Here is an 18,639-nt window from a genome sequence, read left to right as displayed (position 1 = left end):
AGAACCTTGCAGCAGAGTCTTCCTCCATTTGGGGCAGTCCTGGGTAAGTCTCCCATGAGCTGATGTCGATATTGCATTTTTTTCAAGCTAGCCTTGAGGATGACCTTTAAGTACTTTCTCTGCCCTCTTGAGCATATATGCCTTGATTGTGCTGGGAGAATAAAACTTGCACTTAGTCCCCATAGGGTAGCATCCTGCAGTTTGCATTTCTCTCTAAAGCACTTCAGAAGCTTGTAAAACCGTGGGGAAAATATGGGCTCCCACTAGCTGTTGTGTGCGCTTGCCACTGTCACAGCAGCTGCCCTACAAAATACTTAAGCTGGCTGTTTTAGATCCCACCCGTTGCGTTTGCAAACCTGGCTCATGTACTTGGCCCAGAGGAAGAGCAGGACATCTGGCATCCCTTTGCCTCAGGACTGTTTCGCTTTGAACAGCTTGGCCCTTGCCACCTTTCTCCCATGTGGAGCGCCAAAAGAAAACATGGGTGGCTCTGGACTCTGCCAACCACATGTTCCGAGCGGGGAAGACTAGAGCAGCGCCTATCAGCAGCAGCAGGAGCACCGTCTTCAGTGCCCCCCGGTCAGGCAGTGTGATTGCCCCAGCCCCTGTCTCTGCCTGGTCCTGGCCTCCTTGTTTCCCATGTCCTCTGCCCCCTCAGCTATGGGTCAAACTCCACCCTGTTATTCCAAGCCAAATCAAGTCCAAATCCAGGAGCCAGTCCAGAACCATAAGTGGCCCTGACCTGGCAAACATCCTCCATCCCCACCAGGCGCTTCAGATATTTCCAAAGTCTTTTGGCAGGCATCCTACTTGCAGGCCCAAGCCCGGAGGCTCGGGGTTCGGATGCCCCCGCGTTTCACCTGCGCTCAGCCACACGAGCAAGCAAGGGAGGAGCCTCCCCTTTCCATACCGTGGGCTTTAAGCCCCAACACCTCGGGCTACTAAACCAGCCAGAAAAGCAGTTATTCCGAGCTGCCTGCATGAACCCAGATACATGGCATTTCCCCTGCCAGGATCGCTTGGTGGAGAAGCAAAGGAAACCATGTTCCCTTGCACTGAAGCAACCTGCGCTGCAAGCGGACACGGCTCCCTCCAGCTCCCGGCCCGGCCCGCACGCAGACGCGGCTGTGGCAGCCAGGCCCGAGCAGTGGGGGGGAGGCGGAGCTCTGCAGCTTCTCAGCCAGCGCACGAGCAGAGCAGCTCAGCCCACGAGCCAGCAGGGCGCGCAGCGCCGCCGGGGTCTCGCTTGGCCCCGTTCAACACGTGCTCCAGGCGCTGGGGGGACGAGCGGGGCGGGGCGGCGCCGGGTGCCTGCAGTCCCGCCCCCGCCTCCAGCACGCTCAGCCATGGCCGCCGCCGCCGTCCGTGCGCTGCTCCGCCCGGCCCGGGCCCGCGCCCCCGCGCGCTTCCTGCTGCCGCCAGCGCCCCCCAGCGCCGGGGCCCGGCACTGCGCCGCCGGTGAGCGGGGCGGGGCACTCCCAGCAGGCTCGGGCCCCTGGGCCCTGTGGCCGAGGCTGGGCCCTGGCCCTGGCCCTGGCTCGAGCCCGAGCCGTGAGGGCGGGCGCCTGGCTGCAGGCCGGGGCCGCCCGCAGGAACGCCTCCCGGAGTGGGCTCGGGGAGCCCCGCCTCGCCTCGCCTCGCCCCTACCCGCAGACAGGGTGGCCTGTCCGGCGCTGTGCACGTCTTCCCTGCTGTCAGTTCAGCCCCTGACTTCTCGGTCTGGCCCCGGACGCAGCCTGAGCGCCCTCCTGCCTTTCCCGGAGTGCGGACCGCCGGGACCCCTCCCTCCCTCCTGGCAGCTTTCTCCCGAAATACTCGGAGTCCCTCCAGCCTTCCCAGGGCACTGCTCAGAGCCTTGGTAGTGGGCTGCTTTCCACTGCACGTGGCTTTTGGCCTGGGCGGTGGGCTGGTAACGATGATACCAGGGTTGTACTCAAGGGGCTCTTTTGGTGACCTGTTTTCTCTGGTGGAAGGAGGGTTGAGTCGTGCTGTGACTCCTAGTTCAGCACATGCACTCTGCAAGAGGGGTCTCAATATCCCTGCTGCCCTTCTGATGCTTTACTGGATTGAGCCCTTTGAGCTGGTCATATCTCATTATTTTCACAGGCCTTTACGTTGGCTCTTGAACGGATGTAACTGTAAGGGTATGCTAGCCATCCAGGGGGCCTTGAAGATGTACGGTCTTCATGTTTTGTCATGCAGGAATAAATCTTAGTGCTGATCTGGATAGACCCTTGTAATAACTGATCCTGGTGCCGTATCAGCTGGCAAGGAGGAGCTGCCTGAACACCTGAGTTGGCCGTCTGCGTGGTGGCAGAAGGGTGAGGCAGTCAGAGCCGAGGTTGGAGGTGCAGCTAGGCAGTTATGTGAGACCCTGCATAATAATTTGTCCTTTCTTTTCAAAGGATTTCTTGAATTTACAGGAATCTTGAATCTACAGTTAAGTGGATTCAGCAAAGGCATTAGCAGGCAGATGCATTAGGAGCAAAATCCTATTTCCCCTCTGCAACCCTCTCTCCCCTCCAAATAATAACAGGAAGAGAAACAGATTCTTTTAGGTTATGTATTCACACGTATTTGTGTGTTTAGTTGTAGTTTGAGGTCTGCTGAGAAACATAAATCAGTGACTTAGCGGGAGGAAAGTTGTTATATTTACCTGGTATATATCTCTAGCAATTTCCAGCTATTGTAACTGCTGGATAATCCTTTCATGCAGATTGTAGTATGCATGTGTCACTGGCTTGCATGCCTTTTGTAAGAGATAGATAACATTTATTGTTTATTTATTTAGATTTATATGGCACCCATCCCAACAAAGGCATTGGGGGGGGGGGGGGGCGGGCAGGGTCATTTTTTTCAAATTCACTTATTAAATCAGGGTTCACACACTGTGCTCTCAGTGGAAGAAAATCTGCTTTGAGTGGTACAGTGGAGTTAAAGCTACTGGTATGTTTGAGAGAAGACTTCAGCCTCAGCTGGGCAGGAAACGTTATCTGGTTATGATCTCCTTTCATCTGAAGATGGGGTACTTTGATTTTTTTTTCAGTGTATTTTCATTTTCTTATTTCAGTTACTCAGGCGAGGTATTAATAGCTTAATAAGGGTTGTGTGTTTCTCTTGATTATTTGGGGTCCCCATGTGAAAGTGGAATTTCTGTCCCTTCTGTCTAGTAATGAGAGGGGAAAAATAATTCTTTCTTTAGACTGACTTATTCTGAGGCCTGTTGGTGGATTGCTGGTTGTGGCTGTAGTGCTAAAAAGCTACAGCTATGGAGGGAATGTGAGTAAGGGTAGAAAAAACTGGTCCAGGCCAGGCCAATTCCAGCCAACCTCTGACCATCCAGATTCATGCAAGCTTGGGGAGATGGCTTTTCTGATTTAAAATTTTTGATGTTGGTTAATGTTGGATTTCAAAGTCCATAGCTGGCTCCTCTCATAGAAGCAGGTTGACTTTGGCAGGTGTATGTGTTCAGTATTGCTCATTGACACCAGTGGGTCTTGTAGATGCCTAGCAGTTGTACAAAACAGACTACTTCATTTAGGTGCCTATCTATGGAAATGATGACTGTGCCACACCCTGCATGTCAGGAATAGGGGTGGTGGGCACCATAGAGCTGAATGCCTCCTCTCCTAAAATAGTCCTTCCAGCAGGTTGTTATGACAAAAGCAGTGCCTTCATTTGACCTGCCTGGAAGGTTCAGTTTGAAAGGAGCAGTTAGTCTGGAAAAGAGTCAAGTGTACCTGTGAGCACATACAAGAGCAAATGCAGTCTGACCAAATGAAGGGTTTCCATTCTACTACAGTGCAGTTTATTAGAGATTCTTGCATGTGAAGGTTGATTTTTAACTTGTTGCTTTGACCAACTGAAACTGTCCTCTGTGATATACTACTATAAGTGGTCTCTTTGTTACCTGCTGCTACAGCAGCTTGTTGCTATTGCAGTAGAACCATGTGAATATGAATATAATTGATGTCCATTTTACATGAGTTGGTAATGCTACTTGTCAGAGCCATGTCCGAAATCTTGGCAAAGTGAGGGGGGGTGCTCTGTTTAATTCTGAAGAAGCTGGTGGTTTTAAGCTTTTCACTGGAGTGGAGTCTCCAAGGCTTGTACTCGTGACCTCTGCCATTGAATTGGGCTGTGGTCTTTGCCAAATTACTCTCCAAGCAGGGTTTGTCTAGGGTAAAGGGGTAATGAAACGGACCCATCTTTGTAAAAAGCTTTAGATTTCTTGATAATCTCAAAATAAAAGCAAGGCGTGACTTAGTTAACAAGATATTACCAGGAGCTTAATGGTAATGAATTATTTTTTCCACTGGGTAGCCCTTTCTGCCTGTGTTTGCTGACAGGAATCCCAGGCCTTCTCTCTGTGTCCAAAGTTTTCCTAAGCAGTGACAGAGTGAAATTAGCAAGATGATGGTCAGTTTGGGGATGATGTTTGGCACCCTGCACCAGGTGAAATAGGCATGAATCTGAGCATGTCATGCTGCTGTGAGCAGTAGAAGAGGCAAGCATTTGGAAAAACCCTGGAGGAGATGGCGAGTTATAGAATAAGAGATCATGTTCCTTTCTGTTCTCAAACACATGCTCTGTGGGAGGGGCAGAGTAATGAACCCTCCACTGTGTTAGTCATGAGGAGGAGAGAGATGGAGAGTGTTGTCTCCCTTTTTGTAGATGGGGGAAAGTTTTTATGAGGCCAGAATCTGAAGTGAGATATGGGCATTTACAAGGTACCAGGAGAGCCTCAGTAAGATTTCATCCACATGTTTCCTTGGAGTCTGTCTTTGCAGCTTTCCCAGATCTCTTAGCATCCAGTCAATGGTTTCAGCAAAGAGCAAGACTCTCAGGGGAAAGTGTGTGTCAGCTATGTGCTTGTTGCCATGTAAAGTCCAGGAAGCTGTGTTCTGTCCTGACTTACTGTTAGTGCAAGACACAAGCTGACAGACCAGACTCTCAACGCCTAGAACAGGCAAGTAGTGGAGGCTGCTCCCTACTGATGCAGGGAAACATGGATGTTAGAGGCATCAGTAGAAGTATATTGGGAGATGGGGCTTAGCAGAGGAGGACAGAAAAGTAATTCCTGGGGTAGGATCCAGTCATCAAGGAAGCAGTTCTATTCTGGTGGGAGGGAGGGAGTGGAGGCTTATTTTTGCAATGACTAATTATTTTCCTTTCCTGTCAGGTTCTCAGTTCCAGTACATCATGGTTCAGAAGAAAGGAACTAAGCAGAATATAGGTGTGATCCAGCTCAACCGCCCCAAGGCCTTAAATGCCCTCTGTGATGGTCTGATGAATGAGATGAAGGTGGCCCTGGACTTGTTTGAGAATGACCCTCAAGTGGGAGCCATTGTCATCACAGGAAATGAGAAAGCCTTTGCAGGTAAGGATAGTGGGCAACATGTAGATCTCTAGAGCAGCAAACTGGGCATCTCTGAAAGTGAGATGTGTAGGAATTAGAGCTGGTACTGGTCTGCTTCATGTGTTACCTGTTGCTGGTGGAGGAAGTGTGTGGACATCATACTCTTATGGAAAGACAGATTTGTATGGCTCTTGATACCTTTATTTCCAGGAGGGTATGTGAGAATTAAGGGAAAAATGAGTCCAGCTGTCATCTCTCCTTCAAAAATGCATTGACACACAGTTACCAGGTACTTGAAAATGGATGGAGACCCCAGAGTTGGGATCAAATGAGAGAGGTAGATCTGGGTGTCATCACTTCACTCTTAATCTCCACACGACTTTGCCCAGTGGCCTCATACAGACAGAATAGGAGGGGCAACAAGATAAGGGTTTCTTGTGACAGGGCCAGACAATTGTAGACTTAATGTCTGGCATCCTGCCCTCCTGAAGGGAGGCATTGACAGCCTATGCCAGCAGTGGGTGCAGTGTCTCCTGGTTGACTTTCGCCAGCCAGCCCAGACATAGGTTTAGTTCATAGTTGGTCTCCTATATCCTTCTAAGCACATCCTCTGCATCAGAGAGTAACAGCGATGTAAAGCAACCCATAAAAATGGGACAAGTCTTCACTTCCTCAATCCTAAACTCTGACTTTGCAGCAAGAGTGGTGGTTCCCAAGCCCTGCTTGGATATGAGCAATTTTGTCTGCAAAATGGCAAACTTATCACGGTGGACTGAAAAAGGCTTGATCTCCAGGTGGAGACAGGCTGGATTAGCCAGGCCGTTCATTTCCCCAAACATTTCTGCCAGACCATGCTTTGCAATGGCAGTGGAGGTAAAAAAGCTTTTAGGACCTGGGCAGATGACATGTTTATGCAGATGTAAGAAAGGAACAGGCAGACAGGGTAAACTCTTATACTGGGTTAGCTTAATCCCATTGTGTTGAATTACCCCCAAATGAATTGGGTAAATTACACCAGTATAGGTGTCTCTGCAACTTAGCTTGGGGTAGCCACTTGCCCAAGATAGACGAGCTGTTTTGTACACTTTACAATCATCAGCAATCCCTGGCAGTCAAGGATGATTGTCCTCCTCACAGTCAAAGATGATTGCTTTATCTGTGGGTCTGAAGGGGGCTGACAAGGTCTACATGGGATCAGCAGACTCTGTTGCAGCTCATGCACATGTTTTCATGCCGGGTGGGTGGCTGTGGGTTCTTGGTTCAGTCCACAACATGCTGTTTCTGCTGCTCCTGTTTTTCTGTCTTCTGTTGTTGTCGTAAAATTTCAAAGTATGTACTTTACCACTTACTGCTGAAACACAGTGATAGCTGCCTACTGCATGCAGCTACCCCAGAATTGCTGCTCACTTACATGTTTTAGATCCCAATGCAGTTTACATTGGTGGAGAAAACCCATGTAAGTTACACCTGTGCAAATATCAGTATATCATCTTCCAGGCTCTTAGAACTAGCAAATATCTTTTTGGTCTTATCCTGCATTCAGAGGCTAGTGAAGGGCTGTTCCCTACAGAATGCTTTATAGCTTTTTGTTGAGTCTTATTTTAAATGCTCCAAATGTTACAAGATCCAGTCCCTTTAGGAAACAACGTAGTTTCTAAACAAAACAAGTCAGTCTTGAATTGTGGCTGGCAACTCTGTACAGTTCCAAGGATGGAGAAGGTTATTTTTAATACTGTGAATATTTTATAACCATGCGTTTTAGGTCTGTCATGTGACAGCTATTCTTGCAAAAGGGCTTAAGCATCATATCTTTGTCTGTGTACTTTTACTTGCTTACTGTTACAAGTAACTTCTAAGATCACTGAAAAAGTGATCAGAGAAAATAATTTTTCTTTTCCAACCAATTCATTCATTCCCCTGGTAAAAACATGTCATGTTTTCTGTTTGTTTGATACCTTCATGTAGTGATAGGGAAGAGAAAGTAGTAGGGAAGATTTTGGTGATATGTGAAAACTACAGTACTTATTGGGGGTGGGGTGGGGTTAGGTTTATTTTTTGGAACTGACAAGATTTCAAGTTGACCCCTAATTAAGGGCTTCTTGAAACTTTATTTAAAATTTATTTAAATTAATCCACTGCTGTTTATTTACAGAATCAAGCACAGTGATTTTTTTTCTGGCTTATCCCATATAAAAAATAATCTGTCTTTCAGCTGGAGCAGATATAAAAGAAATGCAGAACAGCACCTTTCAGGAATGTTATAGGAGCAACTTCCTCGCTGGTTGGAACAGAGTCTCTACAGTCAGAAAGCCAGTCATAGCGGCTGTTAATGGTTATGCTGTGAGTCTGGGTTTCCCATTCTGTAATCTCTTCCCTCCCCACATTCACCTGACCAAGAATGCTACTGTGTCAATGTCATACCATAGGAATAGTTTATATTCTTGTCACAGGTGCCTCCATGCAGACTCAAGCCAAGCTCCAATGGGAGTTTTAATGTTCTTAAGACTTTTGTTGTGCTGCCTCCATATTTAACTATTGTAAGGTTTGGACATTTGGGGTTATTCTCTGATTGCTGAAGGATAATAAAATACCTTATGCTGAGGGTGGCATCAGTGGGGAGCTTTCTTCCATCTCTGTAAATTAGAAATAAAAATCAGGTAAGGGTTGTTCAATAACACATATAAGAGACTTCGGACTGAATCTGGGCAGAAAGACTGAGTCACAGCAGTGAAATAAAGAAAATACATCCAGACATGTCTATCAAAGAGCTCCCTGCAGTTCTGGCTGTGGAGTTTATTGCTTTAACTTCCTCTCGTCTCACCCCTTTGGGGTCCTCATACAAGAAAGGAGCTGAATTTGAAACAGTTTGTTTTATACAGTTTATCTTTGTAAACCATACTGGTTTGGGCTTCCTGAGCCAATCCTGGGATGCTGTCAGTGGCTCAGCCATTGGACAGAGTTTGGGAACTACAAAGTCAATTACTGGCTCAGCCCCAGACTTCCATTATGGTTTTGAGCAGGTCTCTGAATCTGTCCTTTGCCTTCATTCTCCCACTGTGGAATGTGGATAATAGCATTTTCCCACCTCCAAAGAATGTTGCGTAGGTTGTGCTGGGGCCTCTGATACGATGGTGATGGAGACTGGTAGGTAGGTAGATCAAGTTAGCATTGTGCACGAAGTGGCACTGAACAGGTCCTAATTCTATTCTGTCTTCCAAAGCTGGGTGGTGGCTGTGAGTTGGCCATGATGTGCGATATCATTTATGCTGGTGAGAAGGCACAGTTTGGACAACCAGAAATCTTGCTGGGAACCATTCCAGGTAACTTTTACTGAGTGAATTCCTTTCTTTGTGTTCGCTAGGCATAACTTAGTGTGGCCAAGCTTCTTTCAGCCCCTATCACTGTTAGTTACCTAAAGCCACTGGACATGGTTGCATTTTAGTAATAATGGTATTATAGACCTGCTACGTACCTGCACCCAGAGTATAGAAGATGCTGACTAGTCCTACAGATATAGATGTGACTGTGACCAGTTAAAACCAAGGCAACTTTTATGACTTTTGAGTCCTTACTTATCAGGCTTTCTAGTGCAAATGTCAAATGGCTTCTAACTATGTAGTGGCTGCTAAATGCTTCTATGAAAGCATGCATAGCGGTCACAGAGAGAAACGTTGTTTTTAGAAAAGATCCTTCCTTAGCTGTTTCTCACACACTTCTCTGTTTAAATGGCCATACCTATGTTTGTTCCCATTGATCCTTTAAATGCCAGAATGATTCTGAACACTTCTTTTCTGAACTCTATTAGAATTTTCCATGTATAGAATGTAATTATTGGTGGGTCACCTTAAATTTGTGCCTCCCACCACTGCAGTGAGGAAAACAATGGCAGGGGGACAGGCAGTAAGGCAGAAGTAGGTGGGCAGGAGGTGGGGAGGCAGAGGCTGCCCAGGTGCAGGGGGAGATGGGAAGGGGGCCCTAAGGGTGTGGGGCAGGAGGGGGTCATATGGGGGACCCTTACTTTTGCTCTGGTGGGCTCCATCCCTACTGCAGCCCAGAGGAAGGATCATATGTTTGCTTCAGCCCCAGCCCTGCCCTGTAGCAGTTGCAGGACAACAGAGGCTTCCAAGTGTTGGGAAACAGGGAGACAGGGGGCCGAAAGCTACAGGGGTGGAGGTACAGGCAGCAGCTCCATCTCCATACCTAACCCTGTCTTTCCCACGCATGTTAATGGGGAAAAAAACCCCTCATCTTTGAATTCAGTAAATATGGTGTTTGTTTCTGTGTGTGTACTATAAGACATTTTTGGGTCTGAATGTTAACCTTGGTTTTCTTTTCTTTTTCTTAATTGGATCTGAGTGAACTGTCCCATACCAATGATGTGCTATGCTATTGTGTGCCCTAACAATAAAACAGAAAGCCGCTTTCTCTTTTTCTGCTAAGTCAAGATGATCCTTGATGCCAGCAGTATATATGTTGTTGGTTGCTTTCTCATCTACTAAGGAGTTTTGTCCCCCTAGTAGGTCTGATAATATGATTGCTGATTCATTTAGAACCTTGTGGTCATTTAGTAGCTGGATATACTTTCATTTTAATTAGTTTACATCTACATCAGAGCATTATGCGCAGAATACCCATTACACAGTTGTGTTGGGGCCCTGTTAGAGGGGACATGTTGCATGTCAAGCATAATTGTGATGTATAATTGAGTGAATTACACACACTCTTCTGTCTTTTACTCTGTGTCCTCTAATTCTGTAGCGGGGTAAGGTGACATCCAAGCACAAGGGCAGAGCTAGTCCCTAGAACTCAGTGAGGCAGCAGTGGCTAGCCAGTGGAAAAATCCCTGTTTCCACCTGTGTATTCCATGAAGATCCAGCAGTTTGCCTTCCTTGCACAATCTTTTTCCCCCTCCCAGCTGTGCTGCTGCCTTTGAATCTGTGAGAGATCAGAGTATGTTTGTCAAGCTCAAGGGTTGGCAACCTACAAACTGGGGGCAGGTTTTGAGTTGCAAAGAGTCTGGATCTGGAGCAGCTTGGGAGAATTGGTAGCATGCTGCAGCCAGGGCAGCAGAGGGGGCATCCCTAGGGTCCTACTGCTTGCTTGGTTCCTGCAACAGGGTTCCAGCTCACAAGCAGCAGCAAAACCACCTGACCCATGGTCTAGGAAGTTCCTTCTTAATGAACTTTGTAATCTAACTGCTGTCTTCCTCTTCAAACACAGGATCTGGTGGGACTCAACGACTCACGAGAGCAGTGGGCAAATCGTTAGCTATGGAAATGGTCCTCACTGGGGATAGAATTTCTGCTCAGGAAGCTAAAGAGGCAGGTATGGGCACAAGTGTCTGCCTTCTAATTGGGCCCTTTTCAGGTGGCCCTGTATGGCAAGAGATGGAGGCAGAATCCTTTCTGCAGTAGGAGAGAGGAGGTGATTCAGCTAGATATTGGAGCCCAAGCCAGCTTGCAGCTTCTTCACTGTTAGTTATTGGGGTATCTCTGCTCTGAGATAGGTAATGGAACCCATATCACTTACTTCATGGCCTTCCTTAGGGATATGCTGCCCATGGATGGCTGTCTGCTTCCCTATACTTAATATAGTTGGGATAAAGAGTACTTCCTCAGTTGGTTGCCTGGTCTACGGGGCCCTTGGTCCACGTTAGGCTTCCAGCCCTACCAAAACACATATAACAAGTGTTCTGTGCAGCAGCTTCTTTCTGCTACATTTTTGGCCTGGTCACCCCTGGTGCTGGAGAACCAGAAGATGAGGTATCATATTAGCATGCCTGACTGGATTTTTATCAGAGGATGCAGCCTAATGACTGATGATTTCCAGGCCATCTGCATTCATAGGCGACCATTTACACAGGTGCTTAAAAAACATTTATTCCCAACTGTCACCCACAACTACAAGCCAAAAATATCTTGCAACCTGCTACAGGAAAAATAGAGGAGATAAGGCTACTGCCATTGCACTACTACTGCAGTGGCAGAGAAATATTTGGTCAATTCATACTAAGAGGACCCTAGGAAAAGAATGAAACCCCACACTAGAGAAAAAGGCAACCCCTCCCCCCTGCTTCCACCCAGCTTCCCTTCTTGCCACACATGCACAAGTCTTTGTCAGTCTGACTAGAAATAATATTTCTTCCTAACTTCGTATTTGGTGAGCATTTTGATCCTGAGCAGCAGAGCAAGACCCTAGAGCCAGGAACCTCAGAGGTTTTCAAGTTCCAGTACATCCCAGCTAATGCACCCCTCCCCCCCCCAGCTTTTTCTGTGAGTAACATTTAGTGCTTCAGAGGAGGGCAGTGAAGAAAAACAAACTAAAAAAGCATTTGTGAGGGAAAACTTTCTTCCTGGTCATAAAAACTATTCATCCTTCAATGTTGTGCTTCCAGTCTCACATGACTGTGGTAGTGGAGAGGTCAGCTCAAGGGGCACAACAAGGGGCAAAGACCTAAGGACTTTTGGGAAGAATGCAGTCCTTGGATGCTGTGGGTTGTCAGGTCTCCTCTGTGACCTGCTGCTCATGCTGGGGGTGAAGGGAGCTGATGCTTCCAGCTGGAGTTGTGGTCAGGTGCATGGTAGAGGGCTCTCTTTCTCTTAAACCCACAGCTTTACTGTGCTGCTAAAAATATAAGAGGGCAGGAACCCCATCCATCTCCCTTTCATGCCATCTTCATGGTAGAACTGGACTATACATGCTATGGTTCATTCCATGCTATGGCTGCTTCTGTCTAATATGCGTTTTCAGCCAGGAGCCCTGAGTATAAATTCCATTCAGTATGGGGTGTTTTGCTTTGATGGATGCCTGTTGTTGGGCTATTTGATGCCTGTATATACAAGCCCTGTGCTGTGTGACTTGCATTACTTGTATTCCTAATAGCCTTGGCAAGCATCGCTTGGCCATTTCCAGCTGTCACTTCTCTGTCAGGAGTGTGATTCCAAGGGAAGTGGAAAGTTTGAACTTGGACATTCTTTGAAATCAACTCTGAAATGAAGTGTGGCTCTGCTGTCTCTCTTGCTAAGATCAAATTAAACATGCTTGCTTTGGAAGAGGGCTTTTCAATTTGAAGACATTGAAGACATTCTGAACTGCAGATTCAGTGTAGCTGGCTTCTGTCTGTCACAAGAGCAATTGGCAATAAAGATCCTGAAGAGTAGGCTCCACTTCCTTTTGTTTGGCTCTGCCAGCCCTTCAGGCCTCATGGGAATGGAGTGAACTGCTGTAGTCAGGCCTTTGAATGGCCAGATTCAGATTCCATGCTAACAACTGATCCACTTCTAGCATGACAGCATGGTGGTGTTGGGCACTATGAACCACTTGAGACAAAATGGCTGGATGGTAGTGGATGTGGCGCCAAAGGGGCATCTCTGTGGAAAAAAGAAATTATGTTATACAAGCATTTCTCTGACTACAACTAAACCTCATATCAGTGGGACAGCACTTGTGGAGCCAACAGATTGATCTGAGGTTCTGGACCTTGGTGTGTGGACCTGCAGCAGCCCTAAAAGCTCTGCATTGTCAGTGTGAGGTGCTGGATCTTGTTCGGGCTGCTGTGTGTTGTCTGTGCCTGACAAACTTGCTATGCTGTGGCATGATTTCTTGTGCTAGACTGGATGTTAGGACTGCAATATTGTAATGTCTGTCCAGTAACTTGCCCTTGTTCTTCTTAGGCCTTGTCAGTAAAATATTCCCTGTGGAAAAACTGCTGGAAGAAGCCATCAGTTGCGGTGAGAAAATTGCTGGGAATTCCAAGTTGGTGGTAGCAATAGCCAAAGAAGCGGTCAATGCAGGTACTAGCTATTCCTACTGAGGGGGGGTGTGTGTGTGTGTGTGTGTGTGTGTGTGTGTGTGTGTGTGTTTTTTGGGACATATCCTCACACTGGGAGTGCCTATGGTAATGGGGGGGCAAGGTACTTGGGTCCTGTGGCTGCAGACTTGATCCATTCTAGGAGAAGCACCCCAAACTTGAAGTAGTAATGAGAGAAAAATACTTTGTAGCCCTTGAAAATGGGAACTGAGCGTAGCTGGTACAGGGGTGCATTTAGAGGCTGCCTGAACTCTCGGGGCAGAGTGGCTTCTTAGTTCATGCCACAGCTTTACAGGGACAGTGTGAATGTCAGCATTAACATTGTCACTTCTGATCACTTTAGCAGAACTATCTAGCTAATATACTTGATCCAGAGCTCCAAGCAGCCTCCCTCACTTGTCCATGTGCCCAGATCCCATCCTTTTCCCAACCCTGCTGCCAAAGCCCCCAGATTCCCCTCTTGAGAATGTGGGCAGTCTATTTCTGTTGATACAAATATCTGCATCTTGAAATGGGAACAGCCTAGAGCTGAGTGTCATTGAGCACTTGGAAGAATCTGTACTAAGCATGGTGTTCTAATTGTCATTTGTTTCATGTAAATGAAGCTGTTGCTGTATCTTAGGGTTTTGCATGTGGCATTGGGGATAAGTCTTTTGCTTCCTAAATGCCAAGGAATTTCTAGAGAAATCCCAATTGGGGTGCAGGAGGGAGGAGGAGCTGTGATGTGGATAATTCTGGTCTTCACTCTGTGGAATTTGAGGTGAGGCAGTATCAAGCCTATAGTCATCACTGGGGACTCTACTCTCTGGGGTCAGGTTATCTTAGGCTTGTTAAATGACCTTTGTGCTTATGAAATGCAAAACTCCTAGACCTCTTGGTTCAGAGATGATGCCTTTTATTAGGCCAACTAAGAAATTGCAAAAAAAAACACTTTTCCTGCAAGCTTTTGGGCGCGCACACCCTTCTTCAGGCTTAGGGAAAATTCAAGATGGTAAAAAGTTCCCATAGGTAGACACTAAACTTCATTTTTGCACAGAGGAAGCTGAAGGTGGAAGTCTGTTCCTCTGGGTTCATGGCAGGAAGGTGCAGAAATCTTTCGTGTTGTTCAGCAATGAAGTTTAAATCCAGAAGTGGCTGAAATTTGGCATCTTCCATGTTTCAGGGATGTATTTGATAGCAGTGTTGGTCTGAGACCAAAAGAAATGCAAAACTGTAGAATTCTTGGTTCAGAGATGATGCCTTTTATTAGACTAAGAAATCGCAAAAAAAAAAAAAAAAAAAAAAATCTTTTTCTGCAAAAGATGATCTTTTATGTGATTTCTTAATTGGTCTAATAAAAGGTATCATTTCTGAACCAAGAGTTCTAGAGTTCTGCATTTCTTTTTGTCTTGCACCAACATGGCTCTAAACACATCCCTGAAACATGGATAATACTGAATTTTAGCTGATTTTGGATTTAAACTTCCATGCTGCACAGCAAGAAAGATTTCTATACCTTCCTGCCTTTCTGCCATCTGACACCACAAGGGAAGGCATTCTGCCTTATCTGCACATCAAAGAGCAACTCATAAAGACACTCTCATGGATCCAGAGGAACAGACTTCCACCTTCAGCTTTCTCTGTGCAAAAATGAAGTTTAGTTTCTACCTATGGGAACTCTTTACCATCTTGAATTTTCCCTGAGCCTAGGGTAGTGTGTGTGTGTATGTGTGTGTGCTCGCGCCCAAAAGTTTGCAGAAAAAGATTTTTGTTGTTGTGATTTCTTAGGTGGTCTTGTAAAAGGCATCATCTCTGAACCAAGAGTTCTAGAGTTTTTTGCATTTATTTTTGTTTCAGACCAAGACGGCTACGAAATACATCCCTTTGCACTTACCACACTCTTATTTTTCAGCTTTTGAGACAACATTATCTGAGGGGAATAAAACAGAGAAAAGACTCTTCTATGCCACCTTTGCTACAGTGAGTACATAGTTTATTAGGCAGTTCATCTGTAGTCCCTACTGTATTGACCAGGCCTCTAAGAACTCTCACTCTTTCTCCCAGGATGATCGAAAGGAAGGCATGACTGCTTTTGTGGAGAAGAGAAAGGCAAACTTCAAGGACCACTGAACCCCCTGGAGTGAAATGGTTGCTGGTTCATGCTCTAAGAGTTGCTGACTTGGCATAGAACAGAGGTGGAGACTCCTTTTTTCTCCTCAGAATGTGTGAATTGACAAATGGTCATCATAGCAAATGTTGCACCCTATTAATCATAACACATGCCTAATTCTGTTAATCTATAACTTCTGAGTGAACCTTGGTGAAAGGTCCTTGGAAACAAAAGCTCTGTTGCTCAGGCACATTGGAGAAGGGGATGCTGCACTTCAGCCTACTAATTTAGGCCCTTCAGTATAATCAGTTTACAGGGAGCAGGAACATGTCTGATCTTAATTTCAAATATCTTGGTGCTTTTGGCTATATTAGAGAAGGTAAAATGGAAATTGTTTTGTGATTTAAAATAAAGGGGTCTTTCTGGTTTATTTATTTATTTATTAGAATTATATCTTGCCCACTTCATAAGGCTCAGAATGACTTAGAATAAACAGACACCCACAGACAGGATTCCCAAAACTTGAGAACTCCAATTCCCCTTCTTCTTCCCTCTACCCTGCAAAACATCTACCATTTCCATACCAAAACCCGTATACAAGCAAACCCTCTCTGGCCAATCCCAACCATGCTTTCCAGATGCTATTTACATCCAGATATGAGAAACCTCTTCCTCCCCACTTCTCACATCCCTGCCTCACCTGAAGGGGTGATCCCTACACCCTCTCCCAATGTCCCTTCCAAATCCACAACCCCTAACTTATCCCCATTTCCTCGACAAACACAACAGTTGAATCAGAAGAACTTTTTAAAAAAGTTAAAAGAAAGACCCTTCATCCTTGCCTTGGTCACTGCTGAAGGCCTAATGTTAAAGGACACCATTAAGCATTGCATTTTAGCAGCATCTACCCAGAGAAACCTACTGCCTTTGTCGGGCCTGTAGGTTGGCCTGGGTCCTTATCCTTCATTCAAGTAACCAAGATGGTTTCTGGGCTTGTTGTGTTAGGAGGGTTATACTCATCAAAGAGATCTGGTTCTGAAGAGAAGGTCTTGGAAAGACTAGCTTCCCCACTGGGAAAAACACGTAAGGAGGGCTCTGGGGTTTTATTGCTGTATCCTGCCCTACAGTGGTCAGCTGCCAACAGGGAGGAACCCCAGATCTTTGGACATAGTAGTGTTGCATGGCTGGAGACTGGCAGCTGTTGCCACAAGCCAAGTAAGCAGTGGCTGAAGGCCGGTAGCCAGAAAGCAAGGGCTTTTTCTTCAGTATTTGAAGAAATACTGGTCACAAACTCCTGGAAGGTTGTTTCAGGCTCGTTTCAGGCTCACCATTACAAAAAACTACTTCACGACTAGGGTGTCCAGACTGGAATAAGCTCCCTCCAGAGGTGGTGCGATCACCTACCCTGGAAATCTTCAAGAGGAGACTAGACAGGCACCCTGCTGGGGTCACCTGACCCCCAGTTATCTTTTCTGCTTGGTACAGGGAGCTGGACCCAATGATCTTCCAAAGTCCCTTACAGCCTATGAATCTATGAGTAACTGGAGCCTAGTCTTAGGAGATATGGCTTTGAAACAGTTCTTCCAGGCCTCAGAACCCCCCTGCACCCATCTCCTTGACAGCTGGCAGGCTTTGTGGCCTTAGCAGGGCCTAGCAGCCAGGCCTGCAGTAGTTTCCTCCCACCCTGTGCCCCAAGACAGACACAGTTGCACAAGCACCTATGATACAAGTTTTGTCTGTCAGCAGCTAGAGGTACAGGCCCCAGAACCCCTCAACCTATCTCCTTGAAAGTTGGCAGGCTTCGTGGCCTCAGCAGGGGCTACCATGCCAGCAGCTTTCACCCTGCTGTGCCTTGACACACGATGTCACCCATGTCACGAGTCTTGCTTGTCTGCAGCTTGAGGTACAGTTTTCCCCAAGCCCCTGCACCTATCTTAGTGAAACTTAGCATTCTTTGTGGCCTCAGCAGGGGCTACCATTGCTGCAAGTTTCATCCAAATCAGGCCAGATATGACAAGGTTATAGGCTGTTTCAACCTTCCTGATTATATCCTGTGGGCGAAATGTCGAAAGTTTAGCCGCTTCGACCCTGTTTCAACGGAACGGATCGGAACAGCTGTTTCAAATTGAAACAAAATTCGAAATGGAATGCTGTTCCGTCGAAATGCTGGTTGAAACAGAACACTGCTGTTTTGCACAGCCCTGATAAGTAGTTATCCTCATTTTCTAGCTAGGGAATGGAGGTACAGAAAGGTTTAGTGACATGCAAAAGGACAAACAATCTGGTAGAGCTGAAACTAGGACCCAGATCTGAGTCTCAGGTCAGCACCCTAATTAGCAGCCTGCTTGTATCTGGGTGTCAGAACTGAACTGTTGGAAGCATTAGTTATGGCAAGTATACCCCAGGGTGGCTCATGCTGCTCTGATAGAGGATGGGGCGTGGAAGCATGTTCAAGTTGGGGTCATAGGCACAATCCCCTGCTGGTGTGCTTGTACTTCCCCATTTCTATGCAGGCAGTATGTCTCTATTTCCATGCTCAAGTCCCTGTTGCCCTTCCATCTCCGGTGGCTACTGTTGTTATGACTGCCTCCAGAGTCATCTGCTGCAGTTACTGCAATGTAAATCTGGCATTAACAACTGCTGACTTCCCAGGGGTTCAGGAGAGAGGATTTGGGTTTGCTGCTCCTGCTTTTGGATTGAATAATCTCTCACCACTTCCTTGCCACTTTTTCAATACTTAGGGGTCCCTCCCCTTTTACTGCTCCAGCCCTGAGAGACATTAGGTCAGGGGTAGGCAAAATGCAGCCTGCAGGCTGGATGTGGCCTGCCAGGCCATTCTATTTGGCCCATGGGGCCCCTAAAAAATTTAGAAAATTAATATTTATCTGCCCCTGGCTGCCTGTCATGTGGCCCTCAATGGCTTGCCAAAACTCAGTAAGCAGCCCTCCACCCGAAATAATTGCCCATTCCTGCATTAGGTTATCCTGCCAATCATAGCTGACTTAACAGTTTCAGTTTCTATTGCTCCTGCTGCCAGAGAAAAAGCCAAATATATGATCTAGGGGTCTGGAACCAGAAGAAGTAGAAAGCAATCCTGATTGCTTAATGATTTTGGGATTCTTAAAACTTTTTTGAAACCCAGCTTATGACTTCTGAGTGTTAGTGACTGGTTATGCTGCCTTCAAGGCAAATTGCAAGCCAGGTGACTGTCTCACCATTGCCTCTCTCTCCCCCCCCCCCATACTAATCAGCAGTAATTCTAATTAGCTAAAACCACTTAGCCATTAATGCTGCCCCCTGTGAGAGCTGCCATCCATGATGACAGATGTGATTGTGCGCTGCATATGCCTTGGATTTCACATTGGTGTGTATACTTTTCAG

The 18,639-nt window shown here is 46.5% G+C and overlaps 1 protein-coding gene across 1 annotated transcript; it reads left to right on the top strand.

Moving 5' to 3' along the window:
• Positions 1–1,331: 1,331 nt before the first annotated feature.
• ECHS1 (enoyl-CoA hydratase, short chain 1) lies at positions 1,332–15,688 on the top strand. The gene is made up of 8 exons (XM_059729703.1): positions 1,332–1,458; positions 5,183–5,380; positions 7,572–7,699; positions 8,580–8,679; positions 10,580–10,684; positions 13,033–13,152; positions 15,061–15,128; positions 15,213–15,688. The coding sequence occupies exons 1-8, from the start codon at positions 1,347–1,349 to the stop codon at positions 15,276–15,278; spliced, it is 897 nt and encodes a 298-aa protein (XP_059585686.1). The 5' UTR covers positions 1,332–1,346; the 3' UTR covers positions 15,279–15,688.
• Positions 15,689–18,639: the final 2,951 nt, after the last annotated feature.

This window comes from Alligator mississippiensis, chromosome 6, assembly GCF_030867095.1.
Source record: "Alligator mississippiensis isolate rAllMis1 chromosome 6, rAllMis1, whole genome shotgun sequence".
NCBI classification, from domain to species: Eukaryota; Metazoa; Chordata; order Crocodylia; family Alligatoridae; genus Alligator; species Alligator mississippiensis.
Note: the sequence above shows the minus strand (reverse complement) of the source record. Positions and strands in the feature narration are given on the sequence as shown.

Excerpts from the sequence above, each read along its gene's own strand:
- ECHS1 (XM_059729703.1), top strand. The coding sequence starts at position 1,347 with ATGGCCGCCGCCGCCGTCCGTGCGCTGCTCCGCCCGGCCCGGGCCCGC. Across the intron at positions 8,680-10,579 it reads CTTGCTGGGAACCATTCCAG|GATCTGGTGGGACTCAACGA; the intron begins GTAACTTTTACT and ends CTTCAAACACAG. Across the intron at positions 13,153-15,060 it reads CAAAGAAGCGGTCAATGCAG|CTTTTGAGACAACATTATCT; the intron begins GTACTAGCTATT and ends CTTATTTTTCAG.